This window comes from Astyanax mexicanus, chromosome 4, assembly GCF_023375975.1.
Source record: "Astyanax mexicanus isolate ESR-SI-001 chromosome 4, AstMex3_surface, whole genome shotgun sequence".
Lineage (NCBI taxonomy): Eukaryota > Metazoa > Chordata > Actinopteri > Characiformes > Acestrorhamphidae > Astyanax > Astyanax mexicanus.
In genome coordinates this window covers 48027656-48055066 of record NC_064411.1, presented here as the reverse complement: position 1 = coordinate 48055066, position 27411 = coordinate 48027656, and the positions used below count along the sequence as shown (strand labels likewise).

The 27411-nt window shown below is 38.4% G+C and overlaps 1 protein-coding gene and 1 non-coding gene across 5 annotated transcripts; one reads left to right on the top strand and one right to left on the bottom strand.

Annotated features, from left to right (window-relative positions):
• Window positions 1–26615, top strand: tpm4b (tropomyosin 4b). Of its 4 annotated transcripts, none has more exons than XM_022678905.2 (9): window positions 1–349; window positions 4112–4237; window positions 18788–18921; window positions 19598–19715; window positions 20245–20315; window positions 21531–21606; window positions 21707–21769; window positions 22090–22159; window positions 25908–26615. In XM_022678905.2, exons 1-9 carry the CDS (start codon window positions 236–238, stop codon window positions 25988–25990), a joined length of 855 nt encoding a protein of 284 aa, XP_022534626.1. In that variant the 5' UTR covers window positions 1–235; the 3' UTR covers window positions 25991–26615. The 4 variants fall into 4 exon arrangements, with proteins under 4 accessions (XP_022534626.1, XP_022534625.1, XP_022534628.1 ...); XM_022678904.2 differs by lacking the exon at window positions 25908–26615 and adding an exon at window positions 23973–24348; XM_022678907.2 differs by lacking the exons at window positions 1–349; window positions 4112–4237 and adding an exon at window positions 11112–11455.
• Window positions 5798–5880, bottom strand: trnal-uaa (transfer RNA leucine (anticodon UAA)). The gene has a single exon. It is a non-coding gene; the product is annotated as a tRNA-Leu (tRNA).
• Window positions 26616–27411: the final 796 nt, after the last annotated feature.

Sequence of the window (27411 nt, the reverse complement as noted above, 5' to 3'; positions counted from 1 at the left end):
AGTGTAGCATTTCAGTCTGAGTGGCCCCTCTCCCCTTCTCTTTCTCTCAACCACTTCTCTCTCTCTCCCTCACTCTCTCTCTGTCTTTCTATCACTCCTCATCTCTTTTCTTCTAACAGAGAAAGACACTGTCGTCTCTGTTGTCAGTCTACCTGAGAGAAGCAGTCTCAATCACTTTATCCCAGACTACACTCCATTTTTCTGAAGAGAGTCCGTCCATCTACAGGCAGCAGAAATGGAGGCCATCAAGAAGAAGATGCAGATGCTGAAGCTGGACAAGGAGAACGCCCTCGACAGAGCAGAGCAGGCTGAGTCTGACAAGAAAGCAGCAGAGGACAAGTGGAAGCAGGTGAGACATGGAGAAGGGAGGGATGGATGGATGGATGGATGGATGGGTGAGTAGGTGGGTGGGTGGATGGATGGATGGATGGATGGATGGATGGATGGATGGATGGATGGATGGATGGGTGGGTGGGTGGGTGGGTGGATGGATGGATGGATGAGTACTGTACTGTACATATAATTATATGGATGATGTATATGTGAATGGATGTGTATATGAGTAGATTGATATATAGGTGGATAGAGAAATAAGTGAAGGATTGGGTAAAATGATAAATGGATGAAAGAATTTAGAAATAGATGTGGATGGATTGATGAATGGGTGAATGGATGACGGATGGTTAATAGATGTATAAGTAGACCAAGTGATGGATGGATGGAGCTGCAAGTAGATGAATTTGTGGATGATGGGTGCATGGATGGATGGATGGGTGTATGAATGAATGGATGGATAAATAGACGCAAGTGTTCTAATGGTTGAATGAATCTACACGTAAATGAATGAATGGAATTGGTGGTTGGATATATGTATAAGTGGATGCATGAGTGTATAAGTTAATGGACTGATTAATGAATGGGTGGATGGTAAATGAATAGATGAATGAATGCATGCATAAACATAGATATAACTGATACATTGATGGTTGGATGGATGGATGGATGGATGGATGGATGGATGGATGGATGGATGGATGAATGGATGGATGGGTGGATCTTAGATAGATAGATAGATACATAGCTGATGGACTAGTCTAGAAGCAGGGGGATTACTGAATGGTGGATGGGTAAATGGGTGGATGAATGAATGGATGGAAAGATGGATAAATAAATGGATATACATATAGATGGATCCATGGCTTCCCTCCTACAAATACACACCTTTTTTGAGAGTCCCACAAATGGCAGACCCAATCTCTCCTGTTGAACCACTAATAGTGAAGAGAACCAGGCCGGAAAAGAGGGAGGAGCAGCATCATCCAGTTCCCAGGAACAGCCTGGCATCACCAAACCCCACCAGGGAACAAGCTATGGGGCTGTGGGTCACCAGGAATAGCCCTAAGCCATCCCAGATGCCCCACTGGCATGCTGGTGTTGGTTACAGAGCTCTGGGGTGCATGACCCCCAATAATTCCTTTAGAAGTGTCTGGAAAAAAACAGGGTCCTGAGGGATGATCATGATATTTTAAAGACTCATCTGCTGCCGTGTTGTATTTTAGGGTGGTTTTTAGACGTGCCTGACAACTATTTAGAGCTCAGCGGATCTTCAGAATCAGGAGGTTCCGATTCCAACCTCTAAGAAGACCATTGCCTCTCAGAATGATTCAAATACTGAAATATTAACAGATGCTCAGGTTGAAGTCGATGGTTGAGATGGCGTGAAAAAACGTTTCCAACCCCCATATGATCTCCATTACTTCAAGTATGAGGGACCCTCCACCACCCCAATCCAATTCCCATCCCATGATGATTGCCTACAGATTAATTGCACCAACTCTGACCACTCTCAGACTTCCAGTTGTCTTCGACTCTCTTGCCCGAATTGGGTATAGCGGGCTGGTGGAGCTGGCACAGCTGGTACCCATATAGATAACGAGTCTCTGTAGAGAACTCTGAAGTGTAAAAGAGCGAATGCAGTCATGCTGTTGAGACGGGTGTTGATATTTTTGACCCGAGAGGATTGGGGTTTAAGCAATCCTGTAGTGAGAGTAGACACTATAAATAAGTTTGTCAGTCTTCACCTACACATCTTGTCCATGACCCCTCTGAAAAGGGCAAGGAAAAGATGCCTATCTGAGACTTGTGAAGTTAACTGTGTTTTAATTCGGTAAGATGGGCCTCAGTGCTTGAATATTTGGCATACTGTACAGGGCAAAGGTTTGGAACGACTTTTCATGATTAAAAATAGCAGATATTTAGTCTTTAACATTAACATGCAGATTCAAATAATTCCCTTTTTGTATGTAAATATACTGTTAATAACTCAAGAAGCAAAATGCAATGGGTAAAGTGCCTAATACAAGGCACTTTACAGGCACTGAAAACACAAAGCTAAAAATAACGAAAACATACACATATAGATATAAGCTAGAAACCAGAATATAGACATATTTTACTTAAAATTGCAATGTCAATGAACACTATAAAGTTATTAAACATAAATTATGCTGCTCATAAATGCTAAAAACCATGATAACACATAATATATCCATAAGGATCTTGTATGTAGTGGCTAAAAAGGAGTAGCACAACTAGCCTAAAACATTTAGGAAAAAAAACATACATTTAGTTATTTTATTTTATTTTCATACATTCATTGTGTGGTGATACAGTAGACATGCAGCTTTCTTATGTGAGGTTAGCTACTTTTAAGCTAACTACATTAGCATTATGGCCTCAGTTCAAATAAAAAGAAACAAATGTTGAGGAGAATCATTTTCAAATCGTTAATTGAAAGTGTCACAGAATGTACAGAGTAAGGATTTTAAGATGTTGTTTGATATGGTATACATATTAAATATGTGACTTTCTTTGAGGAGAAAAATACTGTTTTATTCGCTACCTTATTCACTGCCCTGTTTTTTTAGCTCAGAAGGAAACACACTCAAGTTTTTAAACCCTTTATTCCTCAAGTTCAGTGTAATGTTTAATTTCATGACCGTATCAAGCCAAATTCGAAAATAGAAAATTGGGTATAAAACTTAATCATTCTTTTTTTTCCATTCAGTATAGTAAAGATGAAATGTTTTTTTATTCAATGTTTTAATTATCGAGTTTTTCATTTCAGCCTTTTTGCAAACAGCATTTAAAAAATATTAAATGTTGAATCTTCTATTGATTTTCAGATTTGTAAATCTTTATTATCCAACTTGCAAAATGGAAAAATCAGAAAATAAAGAAAACATAATTTTTTTTTTTCATTTTTCCTGAAATTTCTTGTACACTGTACTACAGAAAAAAATGAAATAATTAGTTTTTAAATCCAATTTTTTATTTTTGCATTTAGCCTCAAACGGTCAGAAAATTTAATTAATAAATGTTACACTGACCCCTCAAGCTCGGACTTTTTTCCTCCTTTAGGTATAATATTCAGTGATAAATTGGAAAGCAAATCAAACTAGATAAATTGTTGATAGGTTATACCAGTAATTCTGCAGAGTTTAAGAAGTAACAGAGAAATTGGGAATTTTATTGGCTGGTTTATGTCATATTGAATACATAGCATAACATAGCCTAGCCTAGCCTAGCATTGTAATAAGAACTAATATTTTTTAGTTATTGTACAATGTGTGGTTAGCTAGCTGAGGTGATTGTTACTTGTCAGCTAAATTAGCTTAGCACCCAGTTACTAGCACCTGGCTGTTTCTAGACTTAGCTTTTTTTGCCTTTTTAACCATGTTTCCATATTCTCCAGAAGTAGCCATCACATTTAGCATTAAGTGGGCAATATGTGTGTGTACATGTTGGTGGTTTAAATATAACGTTAAAAATCTGTTAAAGCTGTTACATTAAAACAATTTGAGGCTTTTTTCAGCTTTTCTTTTTAATAAAGAAACAACAGGTATTTATGTTCATGGTAAATCAGCTCCATCTACCAAATGCAACCTTTCATTATTCAACCACACTAACACAGTAAATACAGATTTCCATTCTGTAGACACTAACTAACAGTGCAGTACTAGAAATGTAATTGTGAGTAGGCATGAAAGTCAGGATAAGACAAAAAATGCATACTCAGCATCTGAGTGTATCCTTCTTGTGTCTATCTCAGCTAGAGGATGAGCTGCTGGGGCTGCAGAAGAAGCTGAAGGCAACAGAGGATGAGGTGGACAAATACTCAGAGGCTCTCAAAGACGCCCAGGAGAAACTGGAACTGTCAGAGAAGAAAGCCACAGAAGTGAGTAACAAATGTACATATAATGCCCTGAAATACAGTATGGCCACTATGACAGATCTTCTACTTTTTTATCAATATGTTGATGAGGATGACTGTGAAGTGGTGGCAATAAGGAACCTGGAACAGAAAATGTTACGCTTTTGTCTTGTGTTGTCCGCTCTGTTTCTTTTAGATTTGTTTCTCTTCACTTCACCTTTTTTTGTTTCTGTCCTTTGTTTCTGTTTCTGTTCCCGCCTGTGTCATTTGTTACCCAGCCCTCTCGTTAACTTCCCCAGGTGTTCCTTGTCCATGCCTGTGTCTATGTGGCTCATTGTTTCCTGCAGTTTTTATCATGACCTTTGCTTGTTTGTGTAAGTGAGTGAGTGAGCTGTGTGTTAATGTTCATGCTACTACCAGTCTAAGTTTATTACCTAGACCTTCACAGATGTGTTTATATGTTCTTTCTAAAGTTTAATTTTATTCGTATCTTCCCGTTTGACTACATGTGTTGATGTTTGTTGGTTTGCTTTGAGTTTATATATAATAAAAAGCTTGCATTTAGGCAGTCAAAAGGTTCTCTCTTCTATATATAGAGAACTATGGCCTTTCAAGAAAAGGACGCCATTTGTAAGTAAATATGACTAAAGTATTACTGTATAGCTGACCATTTTTATTCTTTGTCTTTTATCTTGTCAGAATAAATTATAATCAATTATAATTTATATAATGCATTAATAATATTACATAGCTATTTCCCAATCCCATTGAAGCAAGTGGTTGTTTTTGTTACTGTGCCTTAAATGCTAATGGGATTTGTGACATCACAACCACGACAAATCAGACCAAAACATACTCTTAAACCATTGTAATTTCCATACGTTAACTAAAAATGATCATTTTAAAAGTAACAAACCCTTTTATTTTTTTCAAATCAGGAAATGTATTATTTACTATGATACACATCACAAAATCAGGGTACCAAACTCCACCTTCATCACTTAATGGTTTTGTCTCAATATATTTTTCTTCACAATACCTTTTTCTGGCACTGTATGGGCTTTAAATTTCACTGTTTCCGTGAAATGTCTGAGGCAGACCTCAGCACCTGGCTGGGTCGGAAGAAGTTCAGACACACACCGTTGTCATTCCATCCAGGAGAATCAGGTGACAGGCTTTGATCAGACACGCTCATGTCATCAGGTCTTCTGCAAAATATATTCCCCCACATTCCATTAGTTTCTCCACCGAAGAGCAGACAATTATTTTGCCAGCATTGTTATGCAGACTCCTTATGCTAGTGGAATTTTTGACAAAGGTACCGTTTAGAAAGACTATGAGTATTTAAAAGAACAGTTTAGAAAGATTCTGAGTAGTTAAATGAACAGTTTAGAAAGACTATGAGTATTTAAAAGAAACAGTTTAGAAAGACTCTAAATAGTTAAATGAACAGTTTATAAAGACTATGAGTAGTTAAAGGACTAGTCTATAAATGCTCTGAGTAGTTAAAGGAACAGTCTAGAAAGACTCTGAGTAGTTAAAGGAACAGTTTAGAAAGACTCCACCTGTAGAGGTGAAGTACTTTACCAGGAGGGGGGTTCGAACCCACGTGGACATTCGTCCATTGGATCTTAAGTCCAACACCTTAACCACTCGGCCATCCTGGTTCATGTTATAGCACTTTTTCCACCAAAAGATAATTTCATTTCAGTTTCATTCGGGTTAATAAGAACTGTTGAGTAGTTAAATGAACAGTTTAGAAAGAATATGAGTAGTTAAATGAACAGTTTAGAAAGACTACAAGTAGTTAAAGGAACAGTTTAGAAAGATTCTGAGTAGTTAAATGAACACTTTATAAAGACTATGAGTAGTTAAATGAACAGTTTAGGAAGACTATGAGTAGTTAAAGGAACAGTTTAGAAAGACTATGAGTAGTTAAATGAACAGTTTAGGAAAGACACTGAGTACAGTAGTTAAAGGAACAGTTGACTATGTAGTTAAAGAAACAGTTTAGAAAGACTCTTGAGTAGTTAAAGGAATGGTTTGTAAAGACTGAGTAAGGAATGGTTTTGACAAAAAATGACAGAATTTCCCTCCTTACCTCAAATATAGAAACAATAAAGGAAAATGAAGACTGAGACTATTATAAACTTTTCCAAAGTCAAAGAGGGACAGACATTCTGCAGTAAAGCTCTATATAAAGTGTTTTATAGAAAGAAGCACCTTTGAGGTCTGCAGGGAGATAAATTACAGACCAAGAGTAGACACAGTGAGCTGCCAACACACGGCTCAGGGGGATCGTTACAAAAAGTAGGTTGGGAATGATGTCCACAGCAGTAAGAGTCATTCACTTATTCATTACGGAGTTTACATAGTGAAGAACTGTGCACTGACCTGCTACGGGTGGGATAGGTGTCCTGCATCAAATTTGGATGTAGTGATTTCTGCTAGACATGCTTGTCTGTTTGCATGGACAATTCTAGCCAGATGTCGCCAGTCACAATCATTTCCACCAACTGTAAGGTTCACAGTGGGTGGTAATGCTTTCTATGACATACAGCTTTGGAATAAAATAAGAGACCACTTCAGTTTCTGATTTTGCTATTTATAGGTTTATGTTTGAGTAAAATTAACATTGTTGTTTTATTCTATAAACTACCGTCAACATTTCTCCCAAATTCCAAATTAAAATATTGTCATTAAGAGCATTTATTTGCAGAAAATGAGAAATGGCTGACATAATGAAAAAGGAATCAGAGCTTTCAGACTTCAAACAATCCAAAGAACCAAGTTCATATTTATAAAGTTTTAAGAGTTCAGAAATCAATATTTGGTGGAATAACCCTGGTTTTAATCACAGTTTTCATGCATCTTGGCATGTTCTCCTCCACCAGTCTTACACATTGCTTTTGGATAACTTTATGCCTTTACTCCTGGTGCAAAAATGCAAGCAGTTCAGCTTGGTTTGGTAGCTTGTGATCATCCATCTCCCTCTTGATTTTATTCCAGAGGTATATATATATATATATATATATATATATATATATATTAGTAAATTATATATATTAGTAAAGTATTAATCTTAAACATGACTCTTACTTAACCCCATGAATAAAAATATATGTTTTTACCCTTTTATAGAAATTGTATAAAAAATGCAATCCTCTTTGTTCCCTTAATTCATAAGCCTTCTGCCATACACACACTCACTCTCACTCACACACACACTGAGGCAGACCCCAGTCAGTTATGCAGAGGCCCAGGAATGGTTGGAATGTGTCTAAAGCAAACAGTGAAGTCTCCCCTCCAGAGTGTAATGAAGCCCTTCCGCTGGGGGGAGAAAGCACACACACACATTCCTGCTGTCCACAGCTCCCACAACCATCCACACACACACACACACAATCCACTTGGAGAGAATGACAATAACCATTTAAATGCAGTTTCAGCTTTAAAATCTGCCTGAATGTCTCAATTCTCATTATCCTCTTGAGTTTTATACTGCTTTTTCCATGCGTTCAAGCGTTTGATTATAAAGAGAGAACTTTGTGAAGCTAATCAGCACTGAAATTGCAAAGTTAAACTCTGAACACGGGTTTTATGGCCTTCTGGGATGGAAATGTTTGAATTATGTTTCTGTATATGAGATATGGTGGTTTCTGGGTGGCACAACTGTCTAAGTTTTGGCTTTACAAGGACAGTCTGTGCTTGAGTTTGAACCACAATATTTCCATGGCCATCCATGGTGGGTAGGATTACTCTCCCTCTCCCCCTTCATTCAGTGCTATGGTATCAAATGCAAGTGTCTGCCAAAGTTCTCCTTTGTCTACTGCTGGACAAAAGTACAAACAAATTTTAGGTCTTAGGTATCACAGTAAAAGCTAATGTGGGCAAGGAGACATATGGTGTCAGAAACAGCATAAGCAAATCTTACTACATAATTACTTAATCGCTCATGTGATTTTACTAATCAACAATTACAGGTGAGTGTGTGATGATTAAGGTGTGCAGTTCGTATTAAGCCCTATCTGGACAGGATTAGTTTCTCAGGGGGACGTCTGTGAAAAATATTTGACACTTCTACTCAGTGATAAAACTCTTGCATCCGGACTGCATTGAAAAAAAAGGCTTTCTCGGTCACATGACATCACGTTCAGTAGCTCCTCCATTTCCACTCGCTGTTGTGTTTACAATGTTTAAAATGTAATTACAGTGCGTAGCAGTGGACAAACGCGAGGTAATAAAACTCAGATGTGTGTCCGGACGGGAATAAAATTACCAGAGGACCGCGGAGTTCAGCGAAAAACAGTAGGTAATTCAGCCTGTAACGTCTGAGAAAAACACAAACATGGTTGTTCCGGATGCACAGAGGACTCTTTCTTTCTTTCTTTCTTTCTTATATTCATTAAAATTTTGGTTAGCCAAACTAAAAAAGCAAATTTAATACACCAAATATTAGTGACCTACTATATGTAATGTAAGGTAAATTTCATTATTACAACTGTTTATGAGTCTTTTGTCAGATTTGATCATTTATATGCCCTCCAGGCTTAAGTATTTTGGTCTCTTTCCATTTATATTTCCATTTATATTATCAGAGTCTTTATAAATAGTCTTTGCTATAACTCACTCATCAACTGCCAAAAGCACACCCTTACAGTTACATGTTCAGTTTAAGGTTACAGTAAGCTCAATTAAGTGGCTCCTTGAGAGATTTAAACATCGCTTAGATGTGCTTCACCTAAGTCTAAACAACAAGAGACAGGGAATTCACCGGGAATCCCAGAGTAAACAGCAGTGGGACAGATAGAGGAGGCAGCTGTGGGTCAAAGCACCATGACCGTGAGTTATGTCAGCCGCTGAGACCAATTAACATTCTCAAAGCTCAGAGGTACAACTGCCAGGAGAGTATCAGTGCCCACAATGTGGCGGTGATTGTTGTTTTAAGCAGGCTAAGTGGTGAGCTAACTCCTGCTGCCCGCTTTCAGCCAGATCATTTGTCAGGGTGGCGTCTTAAAAGCCCTCTTTGTTTTGCAGTGTACACTTCACTTCGTGCACTTCAGTCTTGACCTCTTGCAAAGCCCAGCGGGCACTCAGTGCATGTTGAATAGTTTCTGTGCCACTGTGTGGTGATTTGCGGTTCACAAAGGAATTGGTAATGTTGTGCCACTCTCTTAGGTGGGTCAATGTGAATTGATTCCCATGCACAAATGAATCAAACAGAAACGAGTGAAGACATTGGAAATCTGAGGGTAATATTTAGATTCCCTTTAGGGCATTTCATCTTGAACCAGATGGGTAGATAGGGTTTGAAATTGAACTCTGTAGGGTGTAAGATCAGCATAACTTCGGGAGTTGGCTTTCCTGGTTTACAACATTTGTGTCTAAAATTTTCCATACACTCATATGCCAGAATATCAGTGCATGAATGGATCATTTAAGTGTTACCTTATGGGATGGCTTGGGAATGCCCACACCTGTACTGGTTAGTTACAACAAAGGTTAAACCCTGGATCATTGGAGCGAGGTCTAATGGTTGGTTCCAGCTAGATGGGTCATTCCATTTGTTCACAAAGTTGTACGGGCATTAACATTCCTCAATCCACAGTAACCGCCAATATGATAATGATTGTGACCTGTAGCATCTGTCTCGAATTGTCCATGCATTCAGACAAGCGACTCTGGATGTCTGGTTGCAGGTCAGTGCAAAGCTTTTAAGCCTTCAACCAAACGTGGCAAAATTCACAAGAGTTGATACTAGAGCTGCTATCCCATGACTTGTGGCATTTCACTGAAATAATCTATTTGTCAGTGTATATGCATACACTTTGGACACATCTTAATTTCAGTGCTGTTATTTTCTTCAAAGTATGCACCTCTTGCCATTTTCTCAGTCAGCTTTATGAGTTAGGTTCACCTGAAATGGCTTTCAGTTAACAGCTGTGAACAGGTAGAGTTGGTATACAGTGAATAGTCCTATTAGAGTAATGTTCTAATCCATATTATGACAAGAATTACTCAACTAAGTAAAGAAAAAAATACTTTAAGAAATGAAGGTCAGTCAGTCTGAAAAAGAAACATTTCAAGAACTTTGAAAGTTTTCTCAAGTGCAGTCACAAAGACCATCAAAAACATAATGATGAAACTGGTACTTATCAGGACCATCCCAGGGAAGAAAGAGCAAGAATTCCCTCTGTTGCACAGGAAAAAGTTTATCCAAAGTTGCCAGATTTGCGGCTTTCCCACCAAATTGGGCTTGTTTGGAAATCCAGTCACGAGTAAAAAATCAGGGGTGGTAATCTTTCTTGATTAAAACAATAAGAACCTACAGGAGAACATAAGACATAAAGGTCAGTGAGAAACGTGTGACAGACATATATTTTGGGCTATTTTAAGCTCCTTAGGGGCAGGTTTTAGACTGACCTTGAGCTGGATATTTTTGTTGGACCTGGCAACCCTGAGTTCATCAGAGTTACCAGCCTCAGAAACCGCAAGATAAGAGCACCTAAATGTTTTACAGAGTATTTTGGTTTGTTTAACACTTTTAAGTTTTTACATGATTTCTTAATTCCATAATTTCTCCTTTGTCTGGATGACTTCAGTGAATTACTCATTTACAAAGTAGGAGAAACTTACAAATAAATACAAATATTGAGTGTAAAGTTGTGTCCAGGCTTTGGATTGGCACTGTAATTCTTATTATCAGACTTTTTTGAACACAGCTATCAGCTGCCACAATAAATAAATAAATAAAAAAAAAGTTATCCCATTCATTCCAGCGGTGGGTGAAGACCACCCCTCCTCCTCCTCCTGCTGCTGGCGGGATGTCTCCAGAAACAGCTTCTCCTCAGGATTGGAGGATTTTAGGAACTTTTTCAGTCCCCATTCCCACTTTTTTCCTCTCAGGCTTCCTCATTCCCAGCTCAGGCTCAGGCAGTCTGAATGGAAAAAGTTGGAAAACTTAGTTTTTGAGAGAAAACAGATAAACGAGCTGGGAATTTCCTTATAAAGTGAGTTTTTTTGATAGTAAATTACTTTTTGAACAGTTTATTTAGTGTATCTCGTTCAACTCAGGCTGAGTTAGCCAGGAACTAGCCCGGTTTTAGCCCGGTAATGTCTGCGAACTCGCTGGACGCGGTGAAGAGGAAGATCCAGGCGCTGCAGCAGCAGGCGGACGATGCGGAGGACCGAGCGCAGCTGCTGCAGAGGGAGCTGGACGAGGAGCGAGACAACCGGGAGAAAGTGAGTGGAGCTCCCCGCTAAACTCTGCGCTCCTCCGGTTCTCAGGTCTACCAGTGGTCATGCGCTTATAGCTTATTCTGATAGAGGGTCAGTAGAACGTTTTCTGAACGTTACAGTTAGCGTTAACGTTTTTAGAACGTTCAAACCTCTCAAGGGTTCCTGGAGACTCTTAAACGTTTAAACGTTTTTATGTAACGTTTTTGGCTAAACGTTTTAGCTGGTAACGTCGCTCGAACGTCACTTCTTTTAATGTTTTATATAACATGTATTATAATTTTGTTTTTGGAAATGTTAACGCTACTTTTCCCTAAGAAACGTTTCCTAACGTACTTTTAATGTAAAGTATTTGTCTAGCTGTCCAACGTTATCTGAGAAACGTCCTAATAACATTGTGATGCAAACCATTATAAGCCAACGTCACACGTTTTCCGAACGTTCCTGGAACATTATTTCCTTAACGTTACAGGCTAACCTTCCTTTTCTAAACGTTGCTAAACGTTCTTATTACGTTATCACATTGAATAAACTTTAATTTGTTAATTCGTCAGTTAGTACTAAAATTCTAACACTGACAGTAAGGTTGCTGTAACGTCACTGTTAGCACTGTCAGTGTTGTAATTTTTGGTTTTGGGAATGTTACATTTAACGTTTTAATAATGTTAGTATTAGTTACATGTTTTCAGAACGTTCCTGGAATATTATTTCTTTAGTTACAAGCTAACCTTCCTCGAATCTTTTTCAAACGTTTCCAAATCTGTTGACTGGGGAAATAACATTGAATAAATGTTAACAGCTAACAAGGTGAAATATGCAATTGTTTAAATAATAATTATACATTTCAGTGCATTAGAGATGGATTTTTGCTATCTGAGAAGTTTTTAGTAGTTTGAATAGATAATACACAATATCTAAACACAATATTTAATTAAATGAATCCCAAACCTAGATTGATAGAAAATATTGATATATCAAAGTATTGTGCTGTTTATTGTGCATTACTGTGTCAGTTCTCAAAGATTTGCTGATAGGCTTTTACTCAGGTTTTATGCATATTTTCTGTAACTTCCTTTATTCGTTCAGTGTAAAAAAAAAATAGGCTTGGTTTCTCAGACAGGGATTAAAACTAATCGTAGACTATATTTTTCTTTCAATGGAAAAATGGTATAATCCTAGTCTTGGACTATACTCAGCGTTTCAAATGGGGATTTTCCATAGAAAGACAAATCTAATGTTTACTGTTTAATAGACTTAATAGATACATCTAAACGCAATGTTTAAAATGGAGTATTCTCCAGCAAAATGTTGGGTCTGTTTTTCAAGCCTGATATTAAGCCAAAATGTAGATTTATAGCTAAGAATTTCCAGAGGGCAGTGATTCACCACTGGCTCAGCAGTGTGGTAAAAGAAAACCAGGCTTAACCCATATTTGGGAAACTGGTTCAATATATTTCATTTGGACCCATTGGAGGCCTGATTGTTTCCAAATTAGCTCTGCATTGGCTTAGGTCTTTACTATGGCACTAATCTGATTGTTGGCATATGTAGATTATGTTTCTGACAGTGTGATCAGCAAAAAGGTTCCATTAAGTTCTTATTGTGATATGACTACACCAAATCCAGAGAAATGAAAGTGCAGAGATAATACTGATGCTTATACATGTTCCCACAGCAAACCATGAAGATAATACTAATCCAAATCCCTACCAGCCTATAGTACTGAAAATGAATTTGCACTCATAATTATGTTTTACTAGTAGTAACCCACACCTTGATGGAAGATGATGAGAAAAGGGGGGGGGCGAACTCAGTGGATATTTTTGGGCTGGAGTTCGGGGCAGCTTCGCTAGGACACGAAAAGCTGAAGCCCCCCGCAGTGAGAGGTAAAGAAGAGAAAGAAGGTGGAAGATGGGGAGGAGGTGGTTGCTAAATTGTGCCACACGCAGGTGAAGAGGAAGTGGGGGTTTAAATAAGAACATTGAATATAAAGAGCCAGTAAACCAGGAAAACAATCAACAATTAATGCATTCAATTTGTTTATGATGTGCAGAAAACTTGTATCTCCATTTTTGCCATTTTCAGATATTGGTAATTTGTCACTTGTGTCGAACTTTGCATCAAAAATCGCTGGGAATAAAATCAATCATTTTAATTTACTTTAGTTTTTTTATTTTCCTATAAAATAATTTATACAACATTCATAGCATTCTTAGTGGCTCTGAGTGAAATGAAGTGTTGCTACATGATGGGGTGCTTTTACTGGATATATGACTTCTACTCTCTCTCAGTGGAGAGAAAACGAAACTAATTTCCTGTGTGGAAAATCTCACTGAGTCATTTCTCCCATCAATTTCTCCACCTGTTCCCTCCTCAAGGCTGCTGCCTGCTTAGATCTCTTGTCTTTTTTCAATAGGGAGGAAAAAATGAGTCCCCTGAAGGCAGATATTGAAAACCGTTGAGTCCATTAGATGGATTTTTGGACAACCCTTACTCATTTTATATGCTGGAAATATGTGAAATATGGGCACTGCACAAGAACAACACAGAAGTTCTGGTTTGCAAGCATCTGAGAGCAGGTATAGTGGAGCACAGCTACATTCGGAGTAGGTGAACGTCTGAAAGGTCTGATCTGAGAGACCTATTTTCAGCGGAGGAAACAACGTTTAAACAGACCACTAATGCAGCCGCAGCAGCAGCCCCCTTCCTGGAAACGGTGTCCAGAGGAAGTATGGGATGTGACGCCTTCTACACACTTTACCTTTTTCACTTCCTGTCGTTTGTACAGCTAAAGGCCGTACAGTTTCACTCTGCCTCAACAGAAGAATAGCAACACTGCACCCGTCTTTACTAACAGTTATACACTAGATATCATAATTTAGGTAGTAAAAACAAGATTTTATTGATCATACTTGCAAATCACAGAGAGTATCTTAATAGCTGTAATGGTTTTAGTCTTCATTTCCTCAAAATTAATACTGGAGATGTTATGGTTTGCAGTCTCTTGAGAAAAGGCAGCACTGAGTTTTTGTTTTTGTTTGGAGTTTATCCAACATGGGTCCGAACTAGTGATGCACTGATATGGGAATTCTGGGCCAATATCCGATATTGCACATGTATATATCTGCCAAAGCTAAGTTACAGAAAGAGTATAATTATAACTTTTAGAATTATATAATTATAACTAATAGAAATTAATAAAACTTGTGTAAATCATTTCATTTTAAGGTGACGCAGCCAGTGTTGGCCAGTTGTAGTTTGAGCAGCCAGCATCATGTCATCATACTTTCCTGACATTTCCCAAGTGTCTGTAGCTTCTTCATTGCAGCAGAATGGGACTAGATTAGATAAACATGATTAGAACCTATTGGCTCCATGTGTAATGCTGGGTGTGGACTAGAATGGTATAAAGCTTCCCAGCATTGACCTTGGGATGAGTTGGGGAGTTTGGGTTAGTGAGATGGGGTGGTGACCATCATCCTACATCCTGACTTTTTACTAATGCTCTTGTTGCTTCCCTGGACAGAGAGTTACTCCATCAAAAGCAGGATCAACTTATAAGAATTTAATTTAAACAGCCTAGAATCTTTAACCCTCCTATTGTGTTAATATGTCAGAAACAGCAATGGTGTTCTGGGGTTAATTTGAACCGGTGTATGTTTAATTATTCAAAAGATGTCTAAAACCCCCCAAGAAAATCCTTATAAGCAGTGTAAATATTTTTTTTCATTTATTTGTTTCATTACTTTATTACTTTCAAAAGACCAACATATAAAACAATAGTTTTACAGTATTATTTATTGCAAAAAGCAAAAGTCACACAAAAAACATGACTAAACTCGACATATTCACAGTCTCTGTATTTGTATACTCACTGTGCTGCCCTGCAGGCCCTCATAGTTGCTTATTCACCTCAGATGACCTCATACTATTGACTCCTCATCTCTGTGCTGCCATATATGGTTTCAGGCCTACACCGCTGAAGAGTTCTGTCAGTGAGGCAAGGGGTGTGGTTAGGGGACTCATCTCTTATATAGAGAGACAGACAGTCAGGCTTTGTGGTGACCACACAGAGAGTGTAGGAGGTTGTGTTTGGTTTTGCAGAACAAGCAGCTACTGTACCTTCAGTGCAGGGAGAAACTGCACAGTTCTGTCCATACCTCCAACTTCTCAGTTCCTTGTTCTCTTGGTGAGCTGTAGCTCATGTTGCTAACTGCACGAGACAACTACTAAATGAAAGCAAGACCAACACTGCCCTAATCTGCAAAACTACACTCTCAGCTAAAGGGTTAAAACTTCATTAAAATTTCAGTTTATACCAAGGCCAGCAGTTATTTACTACAGTATATTGCTAAGGAGCATGGAGGTGCAACACAGAAAAATGCAACTTATACTTCCAGGCAGGTTGCAGACAGTTGGTAAGTGGTTGCTGTGCTATTCCAGGTGGTTGCTGTGGTGTTGGTAAGTGGTGTCTTTAGTGGCTCCTCTGTGCCATCACTCAAAGATCCAATTGAAGGCATATAAAGTGCAAAACACAACCGAGAAAAATGCCACTTTCACTTCCAGCCAGGTTGCAGACTGTTTGTAAGTGGTTGCTGTGCGATTCCAGGTGGTTGCTGTGGTGTTGCTAAGTGGTTTCTTTATTGGCTCCTTTGTGCCATCATTCAAAGACCCAATTGAAGGCATTTAAAGTGCAAAACACAACCGAGAAAAATGCCACTTTCACTTCCAGCCAGGTTGCAGACTGTTTGTAAGTGGTTGCTGTGCGATTCCAGGTGGTTGCTGTGCTGTTGCTAAGTGGTTTCTTTATTGGCTCCTTTGTGCCATCATTCAAAGACCCAATTGAAGGCATTTAAAGTGCAACTCGCAACCTAGAAAAAACTACTTTCACTTCCAGGCAGTTGAAGTGTTACTTAGGCTGTTACAAAGTGGTTTCTGTGCTATACCACAGGGTTCTAATGTTGTTGCTAAGTGGTTAATATGTAGGTGGTTGCTATAGTAACCCAAGTAATTTGTAGGAAGTTGCCAAGTGATTGGTACAGTGTTGCCAAGGGGATGCATGATGCATTCTACAGTGTTGCAAAGTGCTCATTGTTATGTTTTAATGCAGTTGCCATAATGCCCCTTAGTGGTTAGTAAGTGGTATTACGGTATCCCAGGTGGTTGCTGTGGTATCTCAGGTGGTTGCTCAGGTGATTCAAGTAAACTCAAGTGGTTGGTGTGGTAAGCCATGTTGACTGGTGATCAACCTGCACTCACAGAATTAGACCAAACAATCTGAAACTTAAATGTTGACGATATCTCGGCTGAGCGTGGAACAAGATATGCAATTAAAATCTGGAAGAAAAATAATAATAAAAAGAAAAACACAAAAAATTTAACTCTAATATCAATATAGTTACAAAACAATATGCTTTTGCAATGCACAGCTATTATAATGACAGTCATATTGCTCAGGCATGAACCTCAATGATCTCAGCAAAACAGCACACTTAACTCGCTGTACATTGATACCACAGCTGGCTATGAGTCATGGCTATATTAAGTGAACAATGCATTAAAATGGAAAACATATAAAATATAAATATTATTTTTGAACATTTGTGGCCCTGAACCAGCCAGTAAAGAACTCTACTTCTTGATCATAGACTGCAGTAGGGATTACATCAGACAGCGAGTAAAGATGACAGCAGATAAGAGAAGGGTGAGAATGAAGGAAGAAGGGGGTGTTGCTAGGTGTGGGGGGTGTTGCTAGCTGTGTTAAAATTAGCAGACATGCTTCACACCATGTACTGTTTTAGTTCACCTCAGAGCAGTGAATTCAACCGTTCATCTACAATTCAACTGTTCATCTGCTAGGATACAGAAGAGCTTTAGTGCAGTCACCACTGTTTATATTCTTTCCTGCGAGCGATAAAAAACCTTTATCCTGAATTTAGCTATGCTCCTGATAAACACTATATGGACAAAAGTATTGGGACACCTGCTCATTCATTGGCCCAATCCCATTTCACCACTTGGCCCTACTACGTATCCCTACCACTTTGAGGCACACTTCAAACAAAGGGGGTATGAGAATCACTGGTATGATGCCAACACGAAGTGACGATTAACACTATATTACCTTAGTTTAATGTGTAGTTTCAATGCTAGCTAACTTTTCCGTTCCACCTTAAATGGTGCAACAAACAGCAGAAGCTGCAGCATTTAAGGCGGAACAGAAAAATAAAATAAAATAAAAGCTAATCAAAGCTATTTTCAGCTCCCCCACATTAAGGAATTAAGGAATGTACCATCTCCCCCCTTTCTAAAGACATACAATGCCCTAAACTAGTGAACTAGTTAACCAGCAGCAGCTAGGTTACTGAACTGTAGTGCTCCTGTCCTGATGACGTATCAGGTACAGAGTTACAAGGGGAAGGGGTACATTCGGAAAGAAGGGGGTAAGGTAAAAGTGTAAGTGGTAGGGCCAAGGAGTGAAATGGGATTGAGCCATTGTTTGTTCTTAAACTAATGGTGTTGAAGAGTTTAACCTTCTTTTGTTGGAGTAACTGTCTCTTCTGTGCAGTTTGAAAGACTTTCTAATAAATTTTGTTTGCATTCAGCTACATCAGCATTAATTTACTTGGGATGTTGGATGATCACCACCCTACCTCATCTTTAACTCGACAATTAATTTTAATATTTTTGGATGCAGCACTGTTCCAGAGCTCAGTGCTGGGAAATGTATACCCCTCTCTCACACCCCACTATGCATTAGGTTCATATTTAACTTTAGATTCAAGAGAGTCCTGTTCTATTGCCAGTATCTCTACACTAGTTCTAGACATGTGCTTTTAAACATTTGTCTCAGAAATGGCTTTCAATAGAAGGGGTGTCCAAAAACATATGGACATATAGAGTAGGTGTTCGGCTGAACACAATGTCCTTGGGAAAGCATTGCCAGAAGAAAGGGATGCTGTAAAGCAGCCACATGTGAGCTTGATCTGAATATCCAGAACCTGACCTGACAAGAGTGAATTTAACTTACTCTTGTGGTTAAATTCAATCATATCTTCACAGCAATGTTCCACAATCTATGTTAAGGATTTCCCAGAAAAGTTACAGCTGCCACTGTACAAACAGTTTGCGAAACTCTCTATTAATTCCTAGAAATGTATTCAAAAACGCTGGATAAACCTTTTGGACACATTGTATACATCTGCAATTGTCTACAGTAATGATCATTAGCAAAGTGGTAATTTATTGTGAAGGCCAATTAAATAAACTGTATACTGTATTGCAAAGTAACTGTGTGTGTGTGTATTTGTGTGTGTGTGTGTGTGTGTGTGTGTGTAGGCAGAAGGTGAGGTGGCTGCTCTGAACCGCAGGATTCAGCTGATTGAGGAGGAGCTGGACCGCGCTCAGGAGAGATTGGCCACTGCGCTCCAGAAGCTCGAGGAAGCAGAGAAACAAGCAGATGAGAGCGAGAGGTTAGTACACACACACACACACACACACAAACACACACACTTCAGTCAGACCAGAGGAGTGTCTAAATAGACCCTAAAAACAGTGCTATCAGTGCTTGACTAGGCTTTCTAACAGGTTTTGTATATTACTATGAGGATTTGACTGTATTTAGCCAAAACATGGGGCTCCAGAGAGTTCTAATCTATTGGCATCTATACTCTTCATGGACTAGACAAGCTGTGTGTGTACATTTGCTCATCTGTGTCAGGAAGTGTAGCTGAATGCATTCGTACATGGCATTAACAAGCATTTGGACATACTGTATATGGTATCAAGGTTTTATAATTAACACCAGCCATTAAAACATCACCATTAAATCCATTGTGTTATTCATGGTTATTCATGGTTCTATCATCATCATTATCATCTTGATCATTATTTGATTTCACTTAATTAAATTTATGGTGGAATTATTGCTAGCACAGAAGCCCAGGCATGTTTCACCACGTCCTGAGGGAAACACTAGGTGCTCCTTAAGGTTGACCATCCTCATCAGATGCCACCCAGTCACCTCAGCTGACTCCTCTACTCTGCTGGTTCGTTCTGATCATCTTGATGTAATTGTGCTAAAATAGTGTTATGTTCTGTGTGTCTGTCTGTCTGTCTGTCTGTCTGTGTGTATGTGTGTGTGCACAGAGGCATGAAGGTGATTGAGAACCGGGCAACGAAAGACGAGGAGAAGATGGTGATGCAGGAGTTGCAGCTGAAGGAGGCCAAACAGGTTGCTGAGGACTCCGATCGCAAGTACGATGAGGTGAGAAAAGCACTCACATGCTGCATGCCAACTATTTGCTTAAGGACCGCTTGAATATGGTAATAAAAGTGTGTTTATTCTACTCTATGTACATTAGAGCTTAGATTTTGTGTCCAAACCCAACTCGACCCGAGATTTCCCACCACTTTCCTCGGCCCAGGTCGGGTCAGCCTCAAGAAAATAGTCTGTGATGTAGGCATCTGTTTTTCAATGCTATATTTATTTTACTTAGTAACAAATCAAACTGTGTTTTAAAGAAAAGTTGCACAAATTAGTTTTAGATTTTCGTTGATTCAAACAGCCCGAAAATATTTTTTTTAAATCTCAGTTTTAACACCCTACTTACTAAAAAAATGTCAGGTTTAAATCAGGCTCGGGCTCAGGCTCATAATGACAATTTATGGGGCTGGTCGGGCTGGGCACGGGGCAGACATATTTTTTGTGCCTGTTCTAAGCTAAGCTTTGACTATATAGGCACACTTGTATAGAATGTGTCACTGACCTGTGCATATATATGTCTGTGCTGCAGGTAGCTCGTAAGCTGGTCATTCTGGAAGGTGAACTGGAAAAAGCAGAGGAGAGAGCGGAGATCTCTGAGCTGTAAGCACATACTATTCTCTAGCTGTCATGGGTGATGAGTTTAGAAACCACACTACTGTTTCATAATGTAGTTTTCTAACAGTTTAAGGAATGCCCACATCTGTATAAAGTGGCCAACATGTTCATGACAAGGAAACATGAATTAGAAAGAGCTCCGATAAGGGGCGTCTGATGAATGAGACATTAATTTCCGACATTTCTGAAGCTGTGAAGGCATTTAACATTTAACATGTCAGATGTAGAACTGGGTACCGTTTTACAATTTTTCAGTAATGTTGAATTCGTTATCAATACACAAATCATATTTTTTATGGTACCTTTTTTAAATTCTAACCAAAAAAATACAAAAATATAATAATTATACGATAATTATTCTAACAAAACGTATTTATTTAACAGCCGACATTAGTAATCTCATTCTCATCCTGTCTCCATGAGAGGCTACCATACCTTTGAATCTTGTTGGAACAAAAACTATGAGCATGTTTATTTGTGGCACAAGTGTTACTTTAACTGCTTAAACTAAAAAAAATCCCTAAGCATGTTTCTGGATTCATTTAATTTTTTTATGAGTTCTTTTAAGAAATACCAGCATAAGATTGATATTTCGCTCAGTGCCTTTTTGGTATCTCTTTTGGAATTTCAATAGCCAGCCCTAGTCATGTCCCAAGAATACATCAAAGAAGGCATTACCACCAACAGTGGACAGTGCAGTGGGTGGGTAATGATCCTGGCCTCTGGTGTGTGGCTAGAGTTGTCTGTGCAAACAGATAAAGGACAAAAATCAAATCCAAGACAAGACAAGACAACCAAACCATACACCATACTTGTGCTAGGCAGAGTAGGGCAGTAATTTAAGGGGGGGTTAAGGGCCATTCTCAAGGGCCCACGAACAATAATAAGGGCCCACCAAATCTTTGTGGGTAATAAACTCACAACTATTGAGCCATCACTGCCTCCATTCAATGTAAAAGGCCCTATACACATATTTTGCAAGTCAGTACAGCATTTTTCAGCTTCCATGAACTGTGCCAAAAGTCATGGGACATGATAGTAGTCCTTGTACCATGACTTTTAGCATATGAGTGTAATTTATCACCATAGCAACAACCATTTGGAGAGAGCTTAGCGGCACATCCATTCTGCAGTACCTTCAGAAAATGCACTTTTCTAGTCAATTTTATTATAATTTAATAAAATGTCATTTTTCTACAGCAAAGGAGGTGACTTAGAGGAAGAGCTCAAGAACGTAACAAACACCCTAAAGTCTCTTGAAGCCCAGTCAGAGAAGGTAGGCCGGTGGAGAGCTCAGCGCTGTGTATTTGTGTTGGTGTGGGCGTATTTATGTGTCTTCCATTGTGTGACCTTTTGCGTGGTTTCTCTTTCTGCAGTACGCAGACAAAGAAGATCGATATGAGGAGGAGATCAAAGTCCTCACTGACAGACTGAAAGAGGTGAGATGCTACGACCTCAAAGCATGTAAAGGAATAATAGTCCTTTTCCCCCTTTATATTTTTTCTGATCACCTGTGAGGCTAATGTAGCTAACAAAGAGAGGAAGCTAATGGGGGAACGCCTCACTTGCTAGACAGAGAAGTTAGTTGCACATAGGTGGTCTTGAAGACTGAACTGGGTCTTTGCTGCTGTTGGTTTTTAGAAATTTTAGAACTGTGTCAGAAACTAAATAAGCAAGTCTACAGGACTTCTTGTTAGGTTTAAACAAATATTAAACAAAGCAGCTTGATGATTTTTTTTTCCGCTTTTTCTCCTGGTAGACGGAAACCCGTGCTGAGTTTGCAGAGAAGACCATGGCCAAACTGGAAAAGACCATTGATGACCTCGAGGGTAAGCCCAACCAAATCGTCTTCCCCAACACAATAACTCCCTGTGCGCTCCTCTCACAGCCCTCAGCAGTCATGATGTAATTAGCAGTAGCATTTAACACAGAGCTGGAATTTAACCTTTGTCTCCTTACGTTGTCTCTGCCTGCTGGATGACATTTTATTGGCATAAAGGAACAGAGATTACGCTCTTAGACCCACCCTGCCTGTGCGCTTTGTGGATGTACTTAATACAGAGCCATTACAATAGCTAATCCTTTGACTGCACTATTACACAACTGAGCATATCATGGCCTTTACTGAATCAACTGAATGCTTTGAGCATGGTGTGAAACTATAATGTTAACATTGCATATTGTTGCTGTCATGCAAAAACCTACAAGCTTTTCATTTTAATGGAAAAATAGATGTTATTTCTGAGAGTGTAAAGCCAATTTATGTGTATCTGTCAAATCTTTGACATAAGTAATTACACCAAATCTATGCCATAGCCTGATGCGCACCTCATCTAAATTGTAGCTACACAGCAGCTCTTTTTTCACTACCGTCCCGGAGCTATCCTACAACAGGGGCCCTATTTTACACCCCACGAACAGTCTATTTTACACCTTGCCTCTGTGTAGTTTTAATAGCGACGGAGTTTACGAAAATATCTACGCTGATGGGTGTGGTGGTCTGGAAGTGAGGTCTGTTCATGTAAATTTCTGACATATTGCTATCTTGGCAAAGGGAAACACAGGTGCGCCACTGTCTAAAAACAGCCTAGACTACAGTCATCAGTCAGAGGATCATTGCTATCTTCGTTAGGCAGGTACGCTGTGTGCGCTCAAAGCCCGTACACTCCTGCAGCTGTGCACAAACCAAACTTTTACATCAATAATAAACAGAATACTAAATAAAATAACATTGCTGTTCCCATAAATGACCTGCTCGCACACCTTCACAACGTGAGGTCAGCAGGTCAGTTTCCTCTGCGGAAAAAAAAGTGCAGAAGCACTGCACTGTTTAAATAGCAATCCGCCAAAGTCAGAGCAAACCTGACTCTACAAGGAAATGGTAACTGACACATTGATTGGTTTATTTCAGGTTACATTCAAAACACACCCATGATTAATCACTTTTAGATCACTAAAATAGGGCTCATAATGTCATCAGTGGTTTGGACCTTCTTGACTATATGACCCTCCTCCTGTTGTGGCATTACCAACTTATCAGCTTAATTGGCTTAATGTTAAAAGGCCAGATTATCTTTAGGCCACTAGTAAAAATATAATGCATAATTTACAGGCATTTTCACACAGACAAAGTGCATTTTTTTATGCAGGTGAAATGTTTGAGAAACAGTTCTGATTTACAAACATGACCTGGCCGAGAGGCCCCAACAGATAAAGGTCTGACACATAAAAAACATGTAAACAAATTAAGAATAAAACAAAATTACAGATTAACATAAACAATCATATGCATTTTAAACTGTTTAAAAGGCAGGAGTAAAAATAGAAAAAAAATGTGGATGGATGGAGTGTATCAGTAGCAGAAGATTTTAAATGCTTGAGTTGAAATACTATCCCATACTTGAAACTTATACTATTTTCAGGACAAATTCAGGGTGAATTGTAATGAAGCATTTCCGCTACAAATGTATAGCTTTATTTACTCTTGCATGAGCTGCGTATCACTTTAACTTTTTCCTCCACCTGCTTTCTTCTCTGATCTCTGACTCTCTCCTTAATTTCCTTTTCTCTCTTTATTCCCGGTCTTCCTCCTACTTCTGCTGCTGCTGCACCTCTTTCCTCTGCTGACCTTCTGATCTCCAGATGAACTGTACGCTCAAAAGCTGAGGGTGAAGGCCATTACTGAGGAGCTGGATCTCGCCCTAAATGACATGACCTCCATGTAGATGAACCTCCCTCACTATCTCTTTTATCACCACTGCCGGTGGAAGATATAAGTGCCTTATAAACCCCCCCTTATCTATTTTTTCCACTATAAAATATGCATAGCGAAGATGCAGGTGCTGCTGAAGCATTAAGAAGTGAGGCTGGCGACCCAGTTCACATCTTACTGTGCCTCTGTTCTTCTGTTCCTCATCTTTTCCTCCTCCTGATTTCTTTTTCTGTGCCTGAAATCTGCTACCTTTATGTTCCGGCTTAAATGATAAAGTTTTAATAAAGTTATTATTAGTAAATCTAATGATCCATGCGCTTTTCCGTTTATTTTAATCAGTTTTCTATCTCTTTATTTTTTCCTTTCCTACACTTTTACACTCACATTTCAAAAGTCATGATATAGCAATATACAAATTTATCATTTATCAAGTGATACATCAAGGGATGGGTTGGAAATTCCTATACCTGTATAAGTTGTGAGGTGTTATTTCGTGTGTGATGCTGGATTATGGGAGTTTGAAATTGATAGTGGATGCAAGGTGGATGGGAAATTCCATTTCCACACTCCAGTCATGCAGGTATTTAACATTCTTTGACCCACAGTGCTTTTGGTCACTGTCTGGAAAGAGCCTTTCCTTTCCACCCACCTCCAAAAAACACACATGGTAGGTAAATTGGACATGCTAAATCACCCCCAGATGTGTGTTACCCTGTCATGGACTGGCACTCTGTCCAGAGGGTATTTCCTCCTTGTACTCACTGATTCCAGACCACCATGATCCTGAACGATGGACGCCACTGAGCAACATACACAGCAAATCTGCCAGTGTTAGATTTACACTATTAATGTTAATTTAACACAAAAATAAAGGTTGCTCACAGTGTTAATTTAACACTAACAGTGTTTATATAACACTGGGGCTTCCCTAAAATGTAAAAAAGGATCAAATTCCATCACAGCCTTAGAATATTGCTAATAAATATAGAATACTGTGAACAAATATAAAGAAAAAAACAACAACCACAGCCTACTGTTAATGAACATGAATTCTGTTCTATAATAATATAAAATGTGTGTATTACACTTATTACAAATAAAAAATTACAGCATGTTTAGTCCAGTACATTAAATTTCAATAAACTCATGTTTTCTTCAAAAGCTAATGCAACATAAAGTAAGATATTATAATATCACAAGTGTGGAGATCTATTATCTGAGGAGGCATAATACGGTTTATGAAACATAAAACAAACATAAAAAATCAGCATAGTCACACAAAAACCCTGTTTCTCCAAATTGGCTATTTTCAAAAAAGAAGAATGAAAAAACTACTTAGTTTTTAATTGTAGTCAATATAAAAAGATTTTATTTCAAGTAATTTTACAGCATTTCTATTGGGGCTGTTTATCATTGCTTAGTTAGTGCTTATTACATATTATGCTGACATTGATAAATACATACCTAGATACACTATATCGCCAAAAATACAGTCGAGAAATTTCCTTAATAATAAATATTCCACAGACAACTGTCAGTGATATTATAACACAGTGGAAGAGGCTGGGAACGACAGCAACTCTCTCTGTCAGTGTAAAATAAAGTGATTCTGACTAACATAGTGCACAAGGGTCACCAACTTTCTGCAGTCAATCATAACACACCTCCAAACTTCATGTGGCCTTCAAGTGAAAGCAGATACTTTTGGCAATATAGTGTATATACTAAATACATAAATATTTCAAATATCTTTATCCGCCTGAATGTCTCAGTGTATCACTGCTTCCCTAAACAAACATATCAACAATAAAAGCCAAAGTTTAGCACTGAAAAAGCCTTTAAACATATGTGACTGTTTGTTGCAGAGAGCATAGCCAACTCAAAGCAGGAGAATCTGAATCTGCACCAAGTCCTGGACCAAACCCTGCAGGAGCTTAACAGCTTGTGAGCATCACAAAGAGGAGACATACCGACAGCAATCAACATTCCACACTTCTCATCAAGCATTCCTGTGTGTGTGTGTGTGTGTGTGTGTGTGTGTGTGTGTGTGTTTGTGTGTGTGTGGTTAAATTGTATTGTTATCTTATATTGTCTGAGTCATGTTCTCTATTTTGGCTCCACACCCTCTCACACATTCTCCCTCACTGCCAAATAGAGGACTTACTTTTATTTTAGAAAGTTGTGACTTTTCATTGAACGCCTGGAAAAGATCTGAATGATGTCACCATCCACATCTGGGAACATTTTCCATATTTGTATCTGTTCCACTTTTCCGTTTTTTATTTATTTCTGCAAAATGTGTCTTAAATAAGCACAAACATTATTTTTCATGTTTTTTTTGTCTCAACACTCTCATATCGATCTTAAATTGACTGTCAAGTAAGGTTTATGATATATCATGTGGATTTAATTAACATATTTACAATAAAATGTCAAGTATGCAGCTTAGTTTAACACTAATTTTTTTTGTCACCTCTTTTTTCCCTTGCACATATAAAAGTCTTTCCAGAATTGTTTGCCAAAACTGATTTTTTTTTTAAACAATAATAAATTTTACACAATTTTGCACAAAACTGTGTGTTTTTACTGAGTGCTATCAGAAGGTAGCCAATGATTTCAGCTTGTGGTTTGTACAGTGCAGAATGTTTTAACGGAATGACAGTTCAAGGGAACTGTGGTGGTCAAAATGAGCTCTAGAAAACAAACAAATTCTGAGGCTATGTCCACACACATTTACATTTTTTTTTTTATAAAAAAACATTTCCCTGTTAGTATCAACACACATTAAAGAAAAATTAAAACATATGTTTCCTTCAAAATTATACACTACTCCCAAAGTACTGTACAGTGCAAGTCACATTACCTAGTAATAAAAAAACTGTATTTATACTTACTCATATGTCAAAATCTGACTTTTTTTGCTATGAGCATGCAGACATTGTTTTTTATGGAGTAGTTTAGGTATTTGAGATTGAGCCAGAATGCATGAGCATGCATTGTGACGTCAGTATTTCAATTCCAAAAGAGTCATAAGAAGGAAACCCTACCAGCTACATCCAGAGAAGCCAAATATGTTTCTGAAACCAATGCTTTGGACTTTTTTGGGGGCTTGAGTAGCTACCAGTGGCCACTGTGTGTGAAAATCATGTCATGAAATACAGTAACAGTAATGGAATGGAAATGGAATGTTCCATCAACATACTTTTACTTTCAAGTTTGTGACATTTGGAGAAAATTCTGTTTTTATCTGACAGGTACAGTATGTCACTTTCTCCAGTGAAACCAGGCAATTTTTTTTTATATCCAGGGATCCATTTGGACATCCCCTGGTACACACATGCATTAGCGTGTACTATTTTTTGCTTTCGA

Excerpts from the sequence above, each read along its gene's own strand:
- tpm4b (XM_022678905.2), top strand. The coding sequence starts at position 236 with ATGGAGGCCATCAAGAAGAAGATGCAGATGCTGAAGCTGGACAAGGAG. Across the intron at positions 350-4,111 it reads CAGAGGACAAGTGGAAGCAG|CTAGAGGATGAGCTGCTGGG; the intron begins GTGAGACATGGA and ends TGTCTATCTCAG. Across the intron at positions 4,238-18,787 it reads CAGAGAAGAAAGCCACAGAA|GCAGAAGGTGAGGTGGCTGC; the intron begins GTGAGTAACAAA and ends GTGTGTGTGTAG.